The 22,271-nt window shown below is 43.1% G+C and overlaps 2 protein-coding genes across 2 annotated transcripts in view; both read left to right on the top strand.

Moving 5' to 3' along the window:
* LOC115389982 (neural-cadherin-like) overlaps positions 1-10,982 on the top strand; it is a 317,885-nt gene extending 306,903 nt beyond the window's left edge. The window contains 2 exon segments of the mRNA XM_030093608.1: positions 10,620-10,790; positions 10,930-10,982. Coding sequence (XP_029949468.1) covers positions 10,620-10,790; positions 10,930-10,982 — 224 coding nt within the window.
* Positions 10,983-14,351: 3,369 nt separating this feature from the next.
* The window catches only part of LOC115389974 (neural-cadherin-like), a 292,942-nt gene continuing 285,022 nt past the window's right edge, over positions 14,352-22,271 (top strand). Inside the window, exons 1-4 of the mRNA XM_030093594.1 lie at positions 14,352-14,367; positions 14,414-14,552; positions 14,618-14,638; positions 19,654-19,858. Of these exons, the coding sequence (XP_029949454.1) occupies positions 14,352-14,367; positions 14,414-14,552; positions 14,618-14,638; positions 19,654-19,858 (381 nt within the window). The remainder of the gene's footprint in view (positions 14,368-14,413; positions 14,553-14,617; positions 14,639-19,653; positions 19,859-22,271) is intronic.

The raw sequence follows: 22,271 nt of genomic DNA, 5'->3' as shown, positions 1-22,271 counted from the left end.
CCATGCCTCTGCAAGAAAATCAAGTCAGGGACTCGGTGAAGACCCACTTTTTCAACGATGGATTACCAGTGCAGTCAAATGAAACTTTAAATTTTCTGTAAACAATTCTTTTAATGACTAATGCATTGGGAAAGTCTTGTCTAATGTCATATATTTCAATAAAGCGTAACCCTTTTAGCTAGCACTTAAGCTTTTAAACATGACGGACGAGCAGCACAGCTGTGTGACAAGAAAAGACAGAATGAACAGAGAGGAAACTACAAAACAGAATTACCAGCAGGTGATGAAGAGCTTCAGACATCACTGCAAGTCCACTCAAACTAGAACTAAGAAGAAACACAACTGTTAAAGTCTACATCCTTATCCAAACCTGCTGTCATAGGTTAGTGCTGAACGTATGATGTGAAAAAACAAGTGGCTGACTTGGCCTCTCTGCTCAGGGCGGCGGTGGAATTTCAACATCCAGGAAAAGATTGCAGCAGTGAAAGGAGGTAGATGAGGCACAGACAAATGAGGGGAATTTCCTCTGAGTCTCTACCAGGCACTCAAACTGGGACAAAGCCATGAGTCTGGACACCGGTCGCCGAAGACAAATGACTCAAAGCGGTCAGTAAGAACACAAACAGTCATTTGAACAAAGCAAAAAGGAAAATGGAGAAAATGTAAGAATGGAACTTTGCATATTGCCTCCTACATTTGACCTGCTACAGTTTTGGTACTGACCTCTCCAGATTCATTTTGCACAGTTTTTTTCTTTTATTTTCCACACATGTACTGTACATGGTTATTGTGTTCGCAGTGCCAGGTGACCTGTGTCAGACCTCCTGTGTTCTTCAAGCTGCACTAAAATTACTCCAAAACTCATTTGCTCTGATTGAATGGGGTTGAATGCTGTGCAAATATAGCTCCACATGTCACCGTGACTTGGTCTACTTTTATGCAGCTTCTGTGTATTTGCAGCTGACTATGTAAGTCTCACCTAACCTTATGATCTTACCCCATGGCAGGGGTGGCAGGGTGTCAACCATAAGGTTGGTGGGCCAAACGCGACCGACATGAGGCTCAATCAGGTTTCCAAACCAACGAGTTAATTGTAAAAATGTCAAAGGTTTAACAGATTTCTTAAGAGCAGTGAGCGTAACACAACACTGAGACCTGAGCTGAGTTGTGGGTGATGCTGCCATGCTGCTCTCGAACGAGCCTCAAAGCCGTGCGGTCAGGGTGGATTTATAAAAACACGAATCATTCAATAGCTATAGAACCAGTTTAATGGACATTTCACTGTATTTTGCACCAGAAGGTTTCATTAAAATCAGCTTAATGAGTGTTTGGGGTAAGCGTGATCCTGATGTCTCCTGGTTGTGTTGCCACGGGAAAAAGATTCCAGCTGCTTGTTTATACACCACTGAATGTAGAAGACACTGGTGGAAACCTTGGCATCAAGCTGTAAGGTCGTAGCTTTATATGGCTTGTTAATGCTCTCCGTTCATGTCAGATCCACTCCAGAGCATCGGTGCAGCAACGGTTTGATTTGATTTACTTGTACTAATGTGAATGTGAAGCTAATTGTGATATCGATTTGGATAGATTTTTCCAGCTCTCGCCAATACCATCAGCTTTAAATTAGCTGTAGCACTTCTGTGAATGCGTAGCGTCTCTAAGTGCTCATGCAAATGAGCATGCGCTGAGTTTGTTTGAGCACAGTATTGGCAGGCTGAGGATTTTCAATTATGAATAGCTGTGCTGGAAGAGAAAGCAGCAAAACTATTGGCCAGCCATTTGTATCATTTGCAATTAGTGTAGAGACTAAAGCTTGGTTCTCCCTGCGACGCGCTCCGTCTCCCTCTCTCATCCCTCAGTTTAATTGGCACTTCGGTGTAGAAATTTGAAAAATTTGCTAAGACGGCAACAGCTTTTCATTCAAACAGATTATGGATGGAACAGTTACCAACGAGCGCCAAATAGCCCTTTGTAATCCTCACAGAATTAGCTGGCCTTCTTTTCTATTTTCTCTCTTCCTCCGTCTCACTATCTTATTCTCTCGTAATCTGTTTCTTCCACGCTTTCCTCCCCCCACCTCATTTTTTTTGTTTTTTTTGATCGGTTTCAATTCCTCTCTGATTGTAAGAGCTTGTTTTGAGGACACAGCATGTATGCATGCCCATACACAGTCAGAATGAGGGACTGAGGAAGAAGCAGAAAGAGTGTAAATCAGTGTAAGTCAGGAAGGTGCTGATTGAGGTCGTCGAGGTGCAGGAAGACCAAAAAGGAACGGGTCTGTGTTCGGCTCATCGCCACTTACAGCAGACTTAAACACGCCGCAAACAGACTGCATCGAAAAGATTTTTTGTCTCAGACCAGAAATCTGTCCTGATCTGGTCTGTTTCAGTGTCAGAGGACAGGTTTTATCGGTCCTGGTCCTGCACTAACCAGGACGGATTCAAAGCTCAATAACCAACAGCTGACTGACGCTGGTGGCTAAGCTAACAAGCTAACTCACAGCTGATTGGGTGGCCAGCTTCCCCTCATCCCAGCTGACAGGGAGAAGTCATGTGGAACCAATAATGTAATGATGGCCAATAATGTGGAACATGTGACCATTTAAGATGTTATAAAGTCATATCAACAAAATGTCATTTCTTCATCCTGCCGCCCACCACAATCAAGAAAAAATCATCGCACTTAAAGTTCCTTTGCATCATCTGATAAGATTCTGATTGTACCTGAAGCAGACTCGTCCTGCCATGAAAATATCCACCGGATAGCCTGACCTGGAAATGGAGAATACTTCATTCAGCCATTTAGCGGGATGTCAGAGTCTTTGTGGATGACTTGTGTTTCAGTTTTTGGGTGGAGTCTCATTTGGTCATCTTTCCAGTTCAGCACCAGTGAAGTGTGCATATTTTGTCAACTAACCTGGTACTGAATTATGCATTTCCATTCCAACAGCTCTGCACTTTGATTCTGGTTCTGCAGGTTTCTTCCTGTTAAAGGAACTTTTTACTTTCCACCCTCCTTGTGGACTTGTTGGTCATCTCTGTAGAAGTGCGTTGAATTGACCGTGTTGTATTTGACACTATAGAATTAAATTTGAATTCTACTGAAATTACATTACTCTTTGACAAAAGACTTGTGGGAACCCCAGTGTGGTTCAACCCCAGAGAGAAAGAGGCTCATCCTCCACACACTGTAGTTAATGAGCTGTCAAACGTGCACTGTGCACATCCATGAAAAAAACACGGACTTATTCCTGATGTCTGAACACAATCCCTGAAATCACTAAACCACTGAGAAGGCAATAGAGTTCAGTCCTCCCTCTATTAAAATCCCATCTTTATTTCGCAATTTTAGGAGGAAATATCAGTTATGATTCTCCTTTTATTGATACAGTGTTGTGTTTGTGTTGTATTGACCCCCTCCCTCCGATCTACATTCCCCTGTACAGTATACTGTGTAGTAGAACAGATTGATCAGAGGCCTCTTCAACGATCCTCCACTCGCAGAGCAGGAACTACCTGCAGTTTATTGACCTCGGGAGTCATACAAATCCTAACTGCCCCTCTCTGACGAATGCAGTGCAGGCATGGACAAATGTCTGCCACCTTTTTGGTGTGTTTTGTGAGTTTATGGGACCGTTTGCAGGACTCCCTGGGATGTAATCTCTGCTGATGGTACAGATGTGTAGTTTGCAGTGACTTTTTACTATATTATTTCAGCAAATGGCTTTTTGACATTACAATGCATCTGGCTGCAGAGCAATGTACCAGCAAGATTATGGAACAGAGAGATCTCGGTTGTGTCCCGAGAGCGTCCCGCTCTACAGCCAGATATTTACTCCAAATGCTTTAGTAGTTTCCTCTTCATCACATAGTAGTTTTAATGTTTTATGCATGCTTGCCATGATGATCACGTCCATCACTATCAGCCTGTAGCTGTGACACCTACATGCCTGCTTGTTCTTCCAATTTTAGTTTGAAATTTAAAGTATAGTGTGAGCGGCTACGGGCGCTAGTAAAAGGATACGCCGCCATATTGGAGGACAAACATCGAGGTGAGAGTGTGTGATCACTGATGTGTGGTGGGCGATAGTCAAACATCTGGAAGACCAGGTCTGCAATCCCCTCCTTATCAAGATATCTCTGGTGGGGATCAAAGGTGAACATCCTTCCTTGGTCCCCCTCCTTTAAAAACGTGGTATCAGCACGTCCCTCCTCACTGCTAAAAATGTAGCTTTCCTTAATGCCGTCACTTCCCGTGATTCAGCCGTGTTGTCCAACTCCGCCTGCTGCTCATGTCGCCTCGCCGCTCTCTAAATGACAGCCTGGCTCTGCACTGCAAGCATGTCACTGCATACGGGAGTGAAAATTACAGAGTGCGAATCTGAAAGATTAATTGGTCACAGTGGTAATTGACTCAGTTCTGACACCACAGATAGCTGAGCAAATCAGTTTTGTCTTGTATCTGCTTCTCATTAGAGGAGATAAGTGCAAAGTACATGCAGGAATTTCCCGCTCGTTTCATTATTTTCACATTTTAACTGACAAACACGGCATATCACATGTCGGCGTGAGTGTAGGATGAAACATTTTGCTGTGTTTATTAAGACCGGAGGGTCAAGCTCTGACGCTGAAGCATGATAAACAGTGTTATTATCATGGATTCCAGTAACAATTACTGTGACTGGTGTTTTGAGTCAGCAGCAGTGCAGATACTCGCAGGATTTGTGTTTGGGTTCCATCTGAGACCCTGCAGAAGGCTGTGTGTGGAGTGAGGCCATATTTCTCGTAAAAAGGGGTTTGGGAAACATGAATGAAAACACTTACAAAAACATTAAAGATGCAACCTGCGGCAAGTAGAGCAAGCACTTCAGTTCCACCTCTGTGGCCACCCTCTACTCCTCACAAATACTGGAAAAAAAACTGCATGAGCTGATGCATAATATAGTACAAGAAGGGGAACAAGTGGGCTTATTTATTCTGCTAAAAGCTAACCAGCCTTTAGTGTAACCTCGTTTAGGTTTCACACGTGCAATTTTCAGCAATTATCTTTTAATGTATTTATTAATTTTTATCTATTATAAGATACAATCAAATTCAGATTTATTTGATTAATTTATATAGACGAGAACATGGGTGTCAAACATAAGGCATGTTGGCCAAAACTGGCCCACACAAGGCTCCAATTCGGCCCACCAACTCACAAAGCAAATAGTAAAAATTTCAAAGGAAACACTGATTTTTTTTTTCCTTCTTTTTTGCAAATTTCTTCAGAGTAGCAGACAAATGCAACACAGCACTTAGATCAGAGCTGAGACATCACTAATGCTGCCATGAAAGATAGCTAACGAGCATTAGCCACAGAACCATGCTGTTTGTAACGCGGAACGCACTGGACGCGGAAGCGTAGCGGAGGCGCCGCGCGCGCCGCGCGTCTCCGTGCCGGCGCTTGGCTGTTCGCACTGGAGGCGCCTGCGCTCTCCGCGCTGGTCACACATCGGCTGCACTCGGCTCGCTCCGTCAGCTCTCGGTTTTCACGTTTGTTCCCTGTTCCCTCTGTCTCGCTCTGCCAGTATGGATGTGTGTGTTTTGGTGACCTGTGGAGAGACTTTTTCTCCTCCTGTCCTCTTTTTTCTGCATCACGTGAATGTCTGTCGCTGTGGTGTGTGTGTGTGTGTGTGTGTGTGTGTGTGTGTGTGTGTGTGTGTAGTGTGATGTGTGTGTGTGTGGTGTGTGTGTGTGTGTGTGTGTGTGTGTGTGTGTGTTTGGGTGCGTACATGCATATGTCTGTTTGTGTGTCCATCTGTCTTGTGATTAGACCCAAGTGACAAATTATAGACGGACGAGCAACACCGCCCGTAACTAATCGTCATTTAATTTGTTATATTTTGAAAATTGACCGGATTCTTGCCTTTTCTGTTTCCGACTTCCTGTCTGGTCCAATCTGCTTGATCCAGCTTGACATATGGCGCTCCCGGCGCTCGCGGCTCGCGTGAAAAATAGAACGAAGCGGAGCGGGCGCGCTGCAGAGCGCGAGCCGCGGCGCGCGCGGCGCTCCACTGCGCGTTTGGTGCGGCCGGTCAGATAGGTTAACATGGGAGGCGATCAGAAGCGCCGTGCGCGGCGCTACCGCGGCGGCGCTTCCGCGTCCAGTGCGTTCGGGCCGTAACAGTTTGTTGAAATATGCAGCTTTCTTTTTGAGACTTCACTCGAGTTTCCACCGACGTTTTGTCATTATTTGGTTTTGTGCAAATAGAGATATTTCCATCATAATTATTCTGCACCACAACAAAAAAAACCCTTTAAATTCAAAAGCTATTATGACTCTATTTTACCATCCTGAGACACTCAAGATGAAACTGGGCTGCATGTGGCCTCCTGTATGTTTGATATCACTGCATTAGAATATGAGCTGCCACACTAATAATCCAAACTAGCGTGGATGATACCGATGGGGCGCAGACTTTCAGAATTCAGCCGATGAAGACGGCAGCATTGAGACATGCTTAGACTCACAGCTTATTGGAGCAAATGAGGTTGGTGGCCATGAAGAAGGCCTTCCTTGGTGTTATTTGTAATTGCAGCCCATATTGTTCTTGGGATTGCAACATACTGTATCATTATATGCACTAAGATGCATTAGTGTGAGGAATTGCAAGAGCAGTGAGCCTCCAATCCCAAAGCTCTTCATTAGCCACTAATCACTGATGATCGTTACTAGTGTGTGGGTGTGGTGTGTGTGTGTGTGTGTGTGTGGGTGTGTGTGTGTGTGTGTGTGGTGTGTGCGTAAGATGCATTTTGGCATAGTGCTCTGTATTAGCCCGATGATTTATTATCTGGGTAATGCCGTCCCTCCCTTCCCAACGCTACATTGTCCTTTTGCCAATTAATTTGAATCTGTTATGACCACAGAGAGGGGAGGGAGATGAAAAGAGATGGAGTGAGACAAAAAAAAAAAAGAGATCAGTAGCAAATACACGGGTTAAACTCCAGAGTCAAGTGCTGTGCTGTGTTGTTGTTGTTGTTTTTTTCCATTAGTTTTAGTTTTTTTGTAAGATATGGCTGGTTAATTCCACTCTTCTTCTTTTGAAGTCCGCTTACGTTTTTCCTTGTAACGCTCCCTCGTTCCCTCTCTTCCTTAATGCCATTGATTTATGCAATTGCTTGCTTGTGCTCTCTCTTTTCTTTCCATCCCTAATTCTCCCGTCGTCCTCTTTTCGTTGTTCCGCTGTTTCTATAACAACCACAGGGTCATTTTCAGCCTCTGAGCTTCACTCCTAATCCTGTTCATGCGACACTCAGCTCCTATTTTTCTCGCTGCATCCCCCCCATCGCTGCACTCCATATTATTTGATTGCGCCCTCTTACTCGGCCAATACTTCTTATTCTCCTATCTGCCCACTTTGCATCTTTTCGTACACAGCGGTACCCACAAGCCTGTTTTCTCCCACCTCTCTACATGCATCTGTTGCTACAGAGTCCAAGCGGGAATCAGCCTCTTTTTTTTTTTTTTTTTAACCCCAACAGGTATCCAAACGGACTCAAATGAGAGCAATCCTCTGGCTGTTCTGCCCCCCTGCTGTGAGCAGCAGACACTCCTGCGTGGCATTTTGAGGGTGGAGGGATGGAGGTGCTGATGAGACCTGTGTGGGGCTTCATTGTCTTTCAGCAGAGTGGCTGTGATTGCTGTTTAGGACAGGTGCAGCTCGCTGAGCTCTGATTAGAATCATTGGCTGCGATGCAGAGGCGGCCTCCTCAGCTTCCTACACATTATTTCTCTGCTTCTCAGGAGACAAATGGAGACGACCTGACAGTTCAGTTGAAGGTAGTGTAACAGAATCAAAGAGCTTATTTATTAAAAAAAAAAAAGTATTAGAATTTAGCAAATTTTGTCTTTTGCAAAAGATATTGTGAATATTTTCTGAGCCCTTGTTACGCTTCTAGTGAAAATGCATCGTTTTTGCACTTTTGTTTCAGAAAAGTTTTGTGTTTCCAAATAAATAGTGGAAATACTAAAGAGGATGGAGTTAGCATGTTGGGTCATGAGTTGGTCCTGTTGGTTTTGTAACGAAATGACGTGTGTGGTGTGCTATTAAAGGTGCTGTAGGCAGGATTTTGCTAGTCAGTGCTAATTTTTCTGTTTTCTTTGGATTAAATGTTAGAGTATCCATTGATAATCCTTTAGGAGTGTAGCATAACTGCATTACCGCGAGGGTGCAGCGTTTCCATCTGTCTCTGTTCTGAGCTGAAAAGGAATCTCGACAGCTCCAGGTATCTTTGACCAATCAGAAGAGCCCATGAGGCTTTAACCGTGATTGGTCGAGGGGCGTTCGTCACACGTTCTTGTGGGAGGGGCTTAACTTGCGTAAGGGCGTGATGTCAGAAAACAGGACAGGATTGGCTGTGCTGGGTTTCAATCGCCATCTTAGATGGGTCAAATCACCATCTTGCTTAGGTAACCCTAAGCAAGATGGCGGAGATGCGGAATCCTGCCTACAGCACCTTTAAGACTTATGTTTTCAGTCTCAGGTTTTATTAAAGGACCCTGAAAACATTGCGGACGTTTGCCATTTTTTCTTGAAAACATTGTTTTCTAAACGGGGCCGTAATGTGGATTTCTGGCCACATTTTGAGAAACGCCTGCTTTTTTTTTTTTTTTTTTTTTTTTTTCCCTTGTCCTGTTCGGCAGCTGTGGCGTGCGATATTGTATGATTGTAGCCTTTTACTATCCGAACAGATTTTAATGTTAGCAGCAGGACGAGACTGAATCTCCTCCTGCTGCTGCCTTTATTTAAAGCTGGCATCCGGCATGGCTGAGGGCAGGACCGGGACGGAAACGCTCAGAGAGCAAGGGACAGAATGAGAGGAAGATAAAGAGAGGGGGAACAGGGAGGGGGCAGGGGCACAAAGTCACAATACAAAACAGTGTTGTCGACGCACCACACGCAACCAAGAACAATCCCAAACCCCAATCTAGACAACACCCAAACAGAGCTGACAACCAACACAAGAACTGACAGAACCATTCATAACATATATATACATACAATTTTTTTTTCTCCTTTTTTTTCCCCCTGATGAACCATAGTAGTGAACAGACCAGGCCACAAAAATAAAAGCCCCGGCCGGGGACCCTGGCGGTCCTGGGCCCGGGCCCCGCGGAGCCACGACCGGCAGAGCCAGTCCACCCCGGGCGCCGGACGCCCGGGCGGCAGGGCCGAGGCTCAAGAAACGCCTGCTTTAAATACCACGTTGATGATGCCTTCTTGTTTTTATAAACACATTAAATAGAATAAAAAAAAAATTCCAGTCCATGGTGAAGATATGCTTTATCCCTTCATCTCACAGAATTTCCAGCTCATTTCACTGTTCAATTTTGTGTTTAAGTGAAGATTCTGCAGAATTCTTTGACCAGTAGCAGCACTGAAAATTAAACCTTTACCACCACCTTATGTCTCTTGCAGTAGATTTTATTCGGGCTGACCCCTGTTTGATAAACATTCCTCCACAGTGAAGCCTTCAATTTGTATTTTTGAAAGGAACGTATTTAGTTTGAGAATGGAAAAGAAGCCATTCACACACCATCTTATAAAAATAAATTCAGACTTGGTAGTTTTAGAGTTGATAATCTAAGATCCAAGGCGTAAACATGGTCGGCATGTTACTGTTAAAGTTCCAACTGCAGACCTTTTTAGTTCCACTGAGGGATTGGTGCATATTGGTGAAGAGGCCACAGTCTCACACTGAAACGTTGTTCATAAACTCACAGAAAGCACTTTCCTCCCTTTCTATCCACCCTTCCTGTTCATCCTTTCCCTGTGATGGGTGGAGCTGAGCCCAGCTGACTTCTGCTGGACATGATTCCAGTCTGTCACACATCACCCACATCCACAGCTACACCTCCAGGACATGTCTTGTAGGAGCAGTAACAGGGGCCAGAGGTAGAACATGCAATTCCACAGGGAATCAAACCTACGTACACTTTCCTACCTAACCACTGCACCTCTGTGAGGCCCTCCCATCTCTCCCATTCACAGTTTTAGTATCTCAGCATTATAATTGCGGTGCATTGCAGTTGCTCCATTATTGTTTGACGTGGTTTGGGTTGGAAGTCCTTCATGTTTTCTATAAGCTAAATGGTCTATTTATCATCAAACAACTGGCTCTCAGTCTGCGTTACGCAAACCTTTCCTTTCCTTGCTGGCACCGGTGTGCGTGTGCACGTTCATTCATTATTTGCTTTGACCTGGCAGGAGCTACCTGGGCCAGCTGGTTTGTACCGGTTGCTGGAATGATACTGTGCCTCCCGAGCAGCACAGTTGGTCGGAGGAAAGCAGCGAGCCAGTTCTGGCTGCGTGTCCTCAGCCATTATGCTCGAGAAAACAATCGCAACAGGACACAGCAGTGATGTGTTAGGAGAGCTTTGAGGACAGAAATATAATATGGAGGTGGCAAGAGGCCTCTTTGAAGTGTGGTGAGCTTTAAAGACTTGAATATTTCATTGTGAGCACAAACTAAAAAATGGATTTCTCACACCGTTATTCAACCCTAGAAAACCTGGCCTTCTGTTTGCCTGGCAGCTGCAGTTAACCCTTCCTGATGTGCCTTTGCCTCGTTGTGCAGGTCCAGAGTGGTACCTGGTGCGAGTGGAGCTGACTGTGACGGATGTAAACGACAATATCCCCGAGTGGAGCATGGTCCCCGCTCCATACCTCGCTGTGGTGTCGCCGGACGCTGCTGCCGGGTCACTCGTCTACAAGCTCTACGCTCAGGACGGGGATGAAGGCAACAACGGTGAAGGAGTACTTCCTCTCTGACGGTGAGCTTTTATGTCATCTCGTCTCCATGTTGTGTAAAAGGAGCACAATGACTTCTGTCACCACCGTATTTCTGTCCATGACTAATCTAAATCCCTGTGTTCGCCAACTCCGAGCCTGCCATGCCAACTGCATCGTCTTCGGCGTTCGGCCTGCCATGTCTGTGTAAGCGCAGCCCTGTGGTTGGTTCTGGTGTATCTCCGCGTCTTTCTTGTCTCTGGTGTAACTGGACACTTGCAACGATATGATGGAGTTTTCACAAACCACAAAGCAAGAAGTCCACCGATTTATATCAAGATCTCAAAAAATAAAAAATAAGATGTTCCCCTTGGGTCATCATTTGAAAACAAGCCTGTGAAGATCAAATCAATAATTTGCAGGGTTGAAAATGAGTGTTTGATCATTTCTGACAGAGAGAATCACGGCGAGGACGAAACGGCGTCTGCTTTCGGCTGCCCTCCTCGGAGCCGCTGTACCAGCAGCACATGCAATTTTCCAGCGCCGTTCATTTCTCTATCCTACAGAATAATTGCTTTTCTTTGTTCGCCACATCACAATTTCTGGTGCTCATTTAAAGAAGTGTTAAGGAGGGGGTCCTCCAAGTTTTCACCTGAGGATGGAAGAGAAAAAAAACCCAGCAGACAGCAGAGATCTGTCTATTATAAAGCGTAAACATCGATGTTCGTGTCTAGACGGCTCTTCAGTCATTGGAATTGATGATTCATCCACTAAAAGCCTCGTCACACCGCTCGCTGTAGTGCTGAGTACCACTTTTTAGCATTTGGTTTTATCATTTTGTGGATGCAGAACTTTGATGAAGGTTAGTAAATGTTCAGTTTTCATTGGGGAATGGTCTTAAATATAAGACTACTGGTGTTTCTGAAGGCTGTTTTTGACACGTAGCATATGACATGACACATTTTGCTCCCGTTTAATGTAAAGTTTTGCTCTGGGGTTATTTCATGTGTTCCGATACACAACGAAGGGAATAAAGAGTCACAGCAGATTTCATGCTTGACAAATGGTTGAGTAACTTTGAAGAAAAGACAATGCTGAAAACTGCTGTATTTTATTTCACTACTGCACATAATGTTAATTTAGAAAAAAAGAATATTAGTTTTATTTAGCGCACACAACATGTAATTCAAACAGTTAAACTGGTAGAGATGGAATGATGGCCTTTATGTGCTCCTCATTTAAAGGGCAACTCCGGTTTTTTGACACCTGGACCTTATTTCTAGGTGTGTGCATGCTCATATACTCACTCAGACAAACATGGTGCAGCTCGGAGTCCTTCATAAGTTATTTAGATCCAACCGATTTAGCGGGGGCCACGGCAAGGGAGCTTCAGCGTGGGACATAATCTCTGCAAATCGCTCATTTCGGCTATATTTTTTCATCCATCGCCAGTGTTATCATAAAGTCAGCTCTTCGACCATCTTCAGGTGGGTCAGCTGATCTGGATCCGGTGAGGAGAGGGCTCCAGCTGCTGCGCCGCGGCAGCTCCGGGCCGTTTACCCAATCGGCCCCAACTCGGCCCCTGGAAGTCAGGCACCCAGGCGCCGTGACAGCCGAGGCCGAGCCAAAGTGCCTCTCTGCTGGGGAGAGGAGCTCCGCAACGTTCCCATCCGAGCTAATTGTGGCTAAGTTAGCGAAAACTGTCAGCTCGTCTTCCGTCTTCAGAGCTGACTTTATGATAACACTGGCGATGGATGAAGAAATACAGCCGAAATGAGCGATTTTGCAGAGATGATGTCCCGCGCTGAAGCTCCCTTGCCGTGGCCCCGCTAAATCGGTTGGATCTAAATAACTTCTGAAGGACTCCGAGCTGCACCATGTTTGTCTGAGTGAGTATATGAGCATGCACACACCTAGAAATAAGGTCCAGGTGTCAAAAACCGGAGTTGCCCTTTAAGTCATGTCTGTTCTGCAAGGCTTGACCCTCGTGTGTCCAAGACTTGTAAACAAGATCTGTAGATTAATTTAGCTGTAGTTGTTTTTCAATCTACATCACATATCAAACTAGCAAAGTGCAGCCATATTTGACCATCCCGTTTCTTTTGACTCGTCTTCCTGAATGTTTCACTACTATGAAGCATAATTCTAAAATCATATTATGCCATATTTTAATGCACAATCAGCAAAATAAAAGTTGAGCGTTTCAAAATTGATCAAGCATTGATACTTTGTAATATAATATTGTTTTATTCGGGATGGATGGATGGAGTCGCGTTGACACAAACCTTGATTTTTCCTTAGTTCCATTTTATTTTTCCATAGTTTTGTTCAATACTGTCAAAAATTCTATTGAGTTGTAAATGATAAAAAAGCAGTACACAAAGCAGATCATTGCTGCAATGATTCGCTGTCGTTCAATAAGAAATGTTTGTATTGCAAAATGTTGAATATTTGGCTGAGAAAACTGATGAACAGGTCTGAAACACATCACGTCCAGCCAACACTAAATAAAACGTATTGTATATTTTCAGTAATGAATTCATGTATTTATTCATCTCATTTAGTGACTTTGTTTGCTGCTGGCCATATCGGCTAATGCACGGCACTTTGAACCACTTTATCACTTAAATGTGCTGCTTCGCTTTGCATTAACAAGCAAACACTTGTTATACAAATCACTGAAAATAAATGTCAGTTGACCTGACTGTTGTTTGAAACTGCTCTGGAAGTGGCTTTGGCTGATCTACAAGCTTACTAGCTTTTGAATTTAAAAGTGTGGATTTCTTTCAGCTGAGCAGCCTGTTGCTGAGGAAATACATTGTCCATTTTCCACCCACTTGGCAAGAAGATCAGAGTGGTACAGGGCTCTTATATGTTTTCACCCGCTCAGCAGGGGGGGGAATTAAAATAACCCATTTTCCCACAATTTTGATGATTTATTCATTGTATACATATATGCAACACTGAAGTCGTCTTTATATTGGCTGTTTTCCTTTGGTCATTAATAAATAATGGTAATATACAGCAGAAACACACAAAGTGGTGTGTTTGAGTGGTGTGTAAATCAGTCTCTTCACACGCCGTTAAACCAGAGATCATAAAACACACACAAAGATTAATGCATTTTCAGTACATTTTTCACATGTTCTCGTACTCATGACATGTATTTTCCATGTCTGTATGTGCATGGCTGCGGCTGAATGATACATCAGGCAGAGCACATCACAAATAATTTGCAATATATCTTTTTTTCCCCACATTCTTTTCATCAAAATTGTAAATGGAAAGAAAAAATGTCAGCTGAGTCACATTTCTTTGCAAACACAACTCTGAGATCTTTTCAATTTGTGGTCTCATTCGATCAATAATAACAGACGTCCAACAATACCGCATTGTGTTCAACTCAAACAAGGGAGAGCAGCTGAAGCAGCTTCAGCTATTAAACATAAATGTATAAAAATTACTCATCGGCTGCAGGTGTTCTTTAGAAAAGAACAGGAAGCCAACGCATGCTCATCGACAGGTTCAAATCTCATTTCAAGAAGATTACAACTTCTCACCTTTCTGAATGTGTTACAAAATGACCCTCAGATCCAGTAAATCTCAACTGTTCTTCATTGTTGGGCTGCTTCAACACTGCAGGAGGCGACGGGCGTTTCGAGGTGGACCGGAAGAACGGCCAGGTCCGGACCACGGGTCTTCCCCTGCAGCGGGACCGGGAGTACCTGCTGACCGTGGTGGCCGCCGACAGGCTGGGCAGCCGCAGCGCCCCCGCCGTCCTGTCCGTGGTCGCTGGAGACCGCCCCCCGCAGTTCGCCAATGCCTCCTTCACCATCGCCATTCCAGAAAACACCCCGAAGGACAACCGTGAGTTCTCATTACGTTCACATGTCTTCATGCTTTATTTTTTTTTTTAATGAAAACGATGGTCATAAAATTCAGGATTCAGGTTTTAATTAATCAGATCTACTTTGAATTGATAAGGAATAAAAAAGATGATGGTAACATAAATCAACTTAACCATCAGATTGTTTCTACTGCTGCTTCCTTGTCATTAATATCAAACTGTAATAATCAATGTTGCTGAGGCTCTCTCTTTGACTTTGATTATTTTTTCGAAAAATGTGAGTTTCTCTGAAATGCAATTCAGTCCAATTTCATTCCTACTGTGCCACAGATTATACAAGATGTTTTGACAGAGGAACATCCAACAATCCCACATGAGCAAACATACAGTAGTAGACAGTGGAAAAAGAAAACTCCTTTTTAACAGGAAGAAACCGCAGAACCAGACTCAGAGGAGGAGACTTTCTCTTCCTCTTTGGGCTACTCTGATCTTTAACTCCACAAGCTTCAGAATATATCAACTATCAGTGTCTAATGCTTATGAGATTTTCAGGTTGCTATAATCGATCTGTTCCTGGATACAATCCTGACCAACTTCTCTGTGCAGACATTGTGGAACATTGGACTGCAGAATTTATATCACCGCTGAAAGCAGAAAGGGCTTTTTCTATTTGAAATGTAATATCAGTGCCAAAACATTCCCCCAATGAGATTTCAAAAGTATAAAGCAATAGAGAAGATAAAAATGAGAAAATGCCGTATATCAAGCCAATTGCTCTTTTGTTGAGAACATTTATGGCAACAATTTCATCCAATCTTGTTATGGCTGGAAAATTTGGAAGTAACAGTGTTTTTCTATATGAAAAGTCTGGAGTTTGTGCTTAATGAAAGGAATGACTCAGTGGGATTTGATTTGAATCAGTGGGAGAAAGATCAACATCTATATGTAGATTTATCTAGATCTACAGCTTGTGTGTGTTCATTACTCCACATCTGAGACACAAAGCAAACCGAATGTCTTCCAGCATGGCTCACAGTTTCTAAAGAGAAGGGAATCTGTGACAAAACACATTTGAGAAAATTGTAAAAATTATAAAAAAAATAAAAAATAAAAGGGGTAAAACTGAACTAGTCACTCTTTAATAACACATTGGGGGAAATTCCTTTACCCACTTTTACCCATCCTTTTTGTGGAATGTGGTGGGCACCCATGTTAAAGCATCCCAGGGAGGGACTCAAACCTTCAACTCCTGATCTCAAGTCTGCTTAAAATCTTCACTTCACATCCAAAACAGTTTCTTTAGTCCTGTTAGACACAAATGGCGACATATCTTCATTCGGACATTGTCGACTACTGTGTCAGCATGATCTGTAACATTCACACACACAGTCACACATGTATGCGAGATGCTTGAAAACATCAAGAGAAAACAAACAAACCCTGATTTCAGTGTCTTGACTCGACCCATCCAGAGTGGACCTGGATCCGTGGCTCAGACCGGGGAGCCCATAAAGGCCTATTCATAGTCCAGAAGGATGAAGAGCAAAGTTAGCTTCCTGATGTCAGCTAACAGCAGACCACGCCCCCTCAGCACATGACACGCCCCTTAGCACAGACCACACCCCCCTCAGCACAGGCACACAAAAAAAAATGGCGCTTGTTCGATCTTATTGTCAAAAGTTGTTTCATTATTCTCCTTGAGTATAAATGGGACTTCAGAATCCCACATGGGTTGATTAAATATGTTCAACATAATTCAAACCGTATGGACTGACTGCATGGGTTCAACTTTGTATACAAAAAGGTTACATTAATGAACAATGGCCAAACCATATGGGAAAGCCTTGGGCAAACAGAAATGTTATTATACACCCACATGAAACTTAAAGATGACTCAGATGTGTCCCATATGTATGGATTCCTGTTGGCCTACATTCACATGGCATGAAGCCCACATTGACATTTGGCCATGGGGTCATTCTGGAACTTGAGGACAAACCTGCATAGGCCCCTCCTCCAAATGTTGACTGGGACGAAATGCAGAGTCATGAAATGGAAGCAAATGAGAAGCGTTGTGTTCATCCAGTGAAGAACCTGTGAAGACGGAGTGGCAAATAGAGGCAGTTCTAATGTCTAGAATCTCCAGAGGAGAATCTGATCCAGTCTTCAAGACAACTACACAGGGCGTCACGTTTGGTTTGAAACAAGACTAAAACCAGCAGGATGCCATGAAAGATCTACAGAAGTGATTTGAAAACAAAGAGATTGAAGGGTTAGAATGAATTGAATTATATTACCCATCATTCTACCTTCTGAATGAACATGAGAGGAAATCCTCCAAGAGGATGATTAATTTTTATATGTGCCTGAACATACTGTACAATTACATGAATTCTCACACACTGCTGTCAGATGCTGTCCTTCTAACCCCCATGATACGACCGCAGAGCTCCTTCACATTCCTCATTCTTTAAAGGCAGATTAATTTATGTTTAATGTGCACACATTCCATTCTTTCTGTAGCTGAGATCAGATGTCTTCCATGTTTTACAGCCTGCTAAATAGATTTCCACACTGTGACACGTTTCGCCTTAAGCAAGAGGCAGCGCAGCTTCAAGACGGCCGTTAATTATTTATTTCCATACGCTCTGGGGTTGGGAATTCCTTCCTCATCGTATTGTGATTAGGAGAGATCGTTCCAGTGCTAAATGAAAATGACCAGAAGGTCTGTAATCCCTAATTTACATTGTCAATAGATACAATCCCACTGTACAGAGCCCAGGAGCTGGAGCACTGATGTGATGGGAACTGGGCACCAAGAGAGAAAGGTCCGGGTGGGGAAACTCCCATTTTCTAGGTGTTATTTGTAAATACTATCGGTTGTGTATATGCACAGGTTCTCACATGTTAGAGACCATAAAATCATTGCTGGAGGTTTCCAGAATCTGTAAAATTAGAGTTCGCAGTTCCACAGTCTTATTTAGTACTCGAATAAACTAAAGATAAACACCAATGGATTTTTATGTGTGATAGATTATTTGGCAATTAATTTTATTTGAACTGCATAAAGCCACAGCTAATTATATCTTTTCAGTAACATTTCAAACATACTTGTTTCACCTTTACAACTGGGAAGGAACTGCATCCAGATGTTTTTGATGCTGCTTCACAGAGGTTTGGTTTACGCACATATGGAGGGGCAGGTTTTGTTTGCATATCACAGCAGATGGTTATTTTATATAGAGTCCCTCTCCAGAGCAGGACAACACACTTCTGTATTGTGGATGCTTTGCTAGTGTTCATTATTTAGCTAATTTATGCAGAAAATTCGAAGGACAATAAATAAGAACAGCTTCATTTGTATTATTTAAAATCTAAAGGGGGTACAGATGAATATCCAAGAACAAAGACAATACTGTAAGGAAAAAAAGCAGAGTGTACGCAATTCAATTCAATTCAATTTGTAAAGCATCAAATACATAACAGCTATATCAAGGCACTTTTACAGAGAAAAACCAACCATTTGACACAGCCGGTCACAGCGATGAACCTCGAGAACCAGAGTCAGGGCTGAAAACCTTCTGCAGAACCAGACTCAGAGGGTGAGCTGAAAAGATTAACTTTGAGGTGTGGTAAAATATAATGATCAAATGATCAACTTCATGCAGTGAGCACTAACTATTTAACAGTGTTTTCAGCCTCTGAACAGAACACTAAAACATTTGTAATTTGACGTGTTTCTTTTTGGAATCTGTCTGAATTTATTCCTGTAAGTTTGGGGGCGCTCGAGGGGATGTAGCTTCAGTGGAACAGTGCATGCTGCGCAGCATGAGGTTTCTGGATCAGTCCCCACTTCGCCCTGTGGTGGACTGCAGACCTGTCCAGGTGGACCCTGCCTTCGCCTGTAAACTAGCTGGGATTGGCTCCAGCACCCTGAGCAGGATGAGCAGTACAGACGATGAAGGAATTCTGTACTATTCGGTAATAACTCCTGCTAAGTATAAATACCTGTTAATTTATCATTTGTGAAGAGGTTCAGTAGCTGGGTGTACAATGTTTTGTAAACTCTGTTATTGATATGAAACATGTTTTTGAAAATGTAAATTAGCTAAATAACCACAACTTTGTTAAAATCTTAAACAACACTTTTAGATATTTCATTTTTGATATAATCTATACATTTAGTATCGTAGATATGAACAGCGTAGACATTCATCTTGTTTAGTACATAATGCCTAGATTTCCTTGAAAAACCTGTTCACCTGTAAATTATCAATATTGTTCTGATGAATTATCAAAACTTAGGAAATGAATTACGTAAATTATTTGCAGCCTGCATATTGATTATTTATATAATCAATATGCTGGATATTATTTGTGTATATTGTGTATATCGTAAAAAAAAAGTGAATTATCAATAACGTGGAAATAAATCATGTACTTTTTCATTAATGTTCATATAAAACCTGTAACTCTCTAATAACTGGGATATCAATCATGTAATATATCACAAACCTGAATATTAATCATGTAAATCATAAATGAATATGGATTTAAACCATGTGAATTACTAAAAACTGGGATGTTTTTCTTGCAAACAGTGGCTTTAATCATCAATCCTAGCATAATCTTGTAATTTAAGTATTACTTGAATATTTATTCTGGAAGTCTTCATGAATATTGAGATTGATCTCGTCGATAATCACAGCATTTTCCTTGTTGAATTATTTAAAAATATAGCTACTAAACTGTAAAGATAGTGGAATATTTAAATGCGTGTGAACAGTATTTAGCTTGAACTGCACATATTTAGAGTTCTTTCAGGATTCAGTCGACACTTCAAGGAATTTTTCTACGAGGGGAAGAGTACATTTTAGAATCTTTAGAAGTGCATTTCTTGACTCTGTGTTCTTGTCGCGGCCGTCCCTGTGTGTGCAGTACATACCTTAAAGGACCTCTTCATTCATTGGCTGACTGACCTCAGTCCTCACACGCATTCAGTGACTGAAGCACCGTCTGGCCCGTGTCTCCTCAGCTTCCTGGTCACACCAGCCGTGTCCTTCCAGAAGAAACCAATCACCTACAGCCTCCTCATCAATCCCAGCAGCCTCTTCTCCATCTCAGCCGAGACGGGTGAAATCAGCCTGACTCGCCCCATCGACTACGAGAGCGACCAGCACCGCTACTTGCTGTTGGTGCGAGCCAGCGAGGGAGTGGAGAGCATGAGCAGCGCAGCCGAGGTAACGACAACACAGGACGTGAACAAAACCTGAACAAGTCCATCGGTGTTGAAGACAATGCTCCCTCGGTTTTTGTTTGACAACAGATAAATTAGTCAGCAGCATTAATGATGGTCGGTGTGTGATTCTGTGGTTAGTTCGGTTTCAGACGGTCTGAAAGGCCCTTTTTTTTTTTTTTTTTTTTTTTTTTTTAATATTACGGCTGCTTGGAATCCATTGAAGCTGAATTTATGTGAAAATGAGTTATACGCACCCCGTATTCAAAAGACAGCCGTACCTGGAAAGTTTAAAAGTGCGAACGTCCTCATCAGCCAGAGCCGGATAGAATTGTCCACACTGAAATGACAGCCTGGGATTCCCAAAGACTTGCTTGTGTTGTCAGAAAGTGAAGCAGCAGAAGCGATGTGCTGCTGCGGGCGTTGATGCATCCGGTCTGGTTTCCATCATTACTCTGGCCTCAGGCTAAAACATGTCCTGCTGAACCCATCCCGTCCTCACCGGCTCCACAGAGCGCCACGCAGACCCGACAAAAGAAAGGAGAGGAGGGGTTGCTGGCGGAGTCCAGCAGTGGGAGGAGACGGGAGTGTGATGGGGAGACTGAGAGGACGGAGCTGGCAGGTAGTTTGTATGCCGCCCTTGTCTTCCTGCTTTCCTGTCCGAGCTAACCAGCCTCCTTAGCCCCATGCCTGCCCTCAGGAGCCTTCAATATGTGCAGTCTGGTCAGCACCTCAGAAGCCAAAAGCTTCCAGACACTACACCCTTTGCCCTAACAGCCCCTCTCTGTCTCTGAGGCTCAACAACAGCAGGTTGAAACTTTCTTCTGCTGAACAGTGAACGCAACACATCCATAACTGATTTAATTTCTATTTCGAGACTGCTTTTTTTGTTGTGGTTTAGCTCCGGAATTGAGTGGAATAGTCTCTGAGGATACCTTTGATTGGGTGCTTTAGCAGAAAAAAAGAACCCCTGGTACTGCTCTGAATTCAGCGCCATGCATTTTTTGTCCTGAAATGTTTTACGTGCGCGGAATCAGTGAGAGGGGTTTTCCGGCCAGCGTGGAGACTTCAGCAGTCTGTATCAAGAGGGAGAAAAAGGCAGATTTTGTACACAGTAATGCCTCTTTACAGATTACCTGTGCGTCATATTACCTTTAATTCTCTTACAAGCATTTTGCCCCCCACCACCACCTCTACACTCCACTCCCCAGTGAAATTACACCATTAGTCATTACTTTACAATGAGATAATGACAGGCTCAGTGGTCAAGGCTCTTTGTGGTGCAACTGCTTTTGCCTAAAGACAACATTCCTATGAATTTCTAGATTAGTTTTCCCTTCATAATCGTAAACCTGCACCATATGGCAGCAAAGAAAACCAGAAAACAGATCTAGTGTGGTGGAGGAGACGGTATCCCAGCAGCATGCACCGCAACGGTTCAGTTCAGGATCCCAGTGTTGTGTTTTACATCTGCTAATCCTCACAAGGACAACGTGATCCCCAGTGAATAATTAGATAAAGCAGTTACTTTTACGGAATATTGCAGTTTTTGTCTACTTATGAATTTTAGACCTTGCCAACCTCCAAACTGGATTGGACCCTCCTTTGGGCTAGTTTTGGCCCATTGGCCTCCTCTTTTAGACACCTGATTGAATATGTTGAAAGTTCAATTCAATTCAGTTCAGTTTTATTTAAGCAGGATAAAACACAGTCATTTCAAGGCACTTTACTAAGAAAACCCAACATTTCCACATGAGCAAGCAGAGGAGGACTCTGTGGACAGGAAGAAACCTGCAGAGCCCGACTCAGAGGAATAGGCTCACTTCCTCTGACAGCTTTACTCATGAAGTTTAACTTTAATAAAAGGTCAGACAGCACTTATAAAGGGCAGCTAATGTCTACTTAGAGCTGCTAATGCATAACGGCTTCAGTGGATGCAAGCTAATCATAACATTAATTAAAGGCAAACATGTCTCATGTTGCAGTCGAAGACGACTGAGCTTGTTCCAGATTGGTGAGTTGTTCCTTCTTTTAAAGCCAGAGGTCATACAGCAGCTGCTAAAGACAGCAGGAAAGCAGAAACCCCATTTGTCATGCATGTTTTCATATACAGCAAGCGAGGTTTCTGCTCGTGTGTTACTGCCAAATGCAGTGGTGTTACTGTATTTGTCATTATCAACCAGCTGTGGTGATGGTAACTTAAAAGACTCATTTGTTCAACACAGTCGCTTTGTCTGTGTTACTACATGCCCTGAAAAGATACAATATTTGGAGGTTTTGCTGAATTTGTGTAAATTAATGCAACGACTAAATGAGTGATGCAGTAATGAACAATGTAGTGTTGCTACTGTGTGTTTGGGCTGTGGCTGCCTCCAGAGTCGCAAACATGCAAAGGTCAGCATCTTGTGCCGGAGCAT

Source organism: Salarias fasciatus, chromosome 1, assembly GCF_902148845.1.
Source record: "Salarias fasciatus chromosome 1, fSalaFa1.1, whole genome shotgun sequence".
Lineage (NCBI taxonomy): Eukaryota > Metazoa > Chordata > Actinopteri > Blenniiformes > Blenniidae > Salarias > Salarias fasciatus.
The sequence above is the reverse complement of the archived record's forward strand: the minus strand, read 5'-3'. Positions and strand labels throughout refer to the sequence as shown.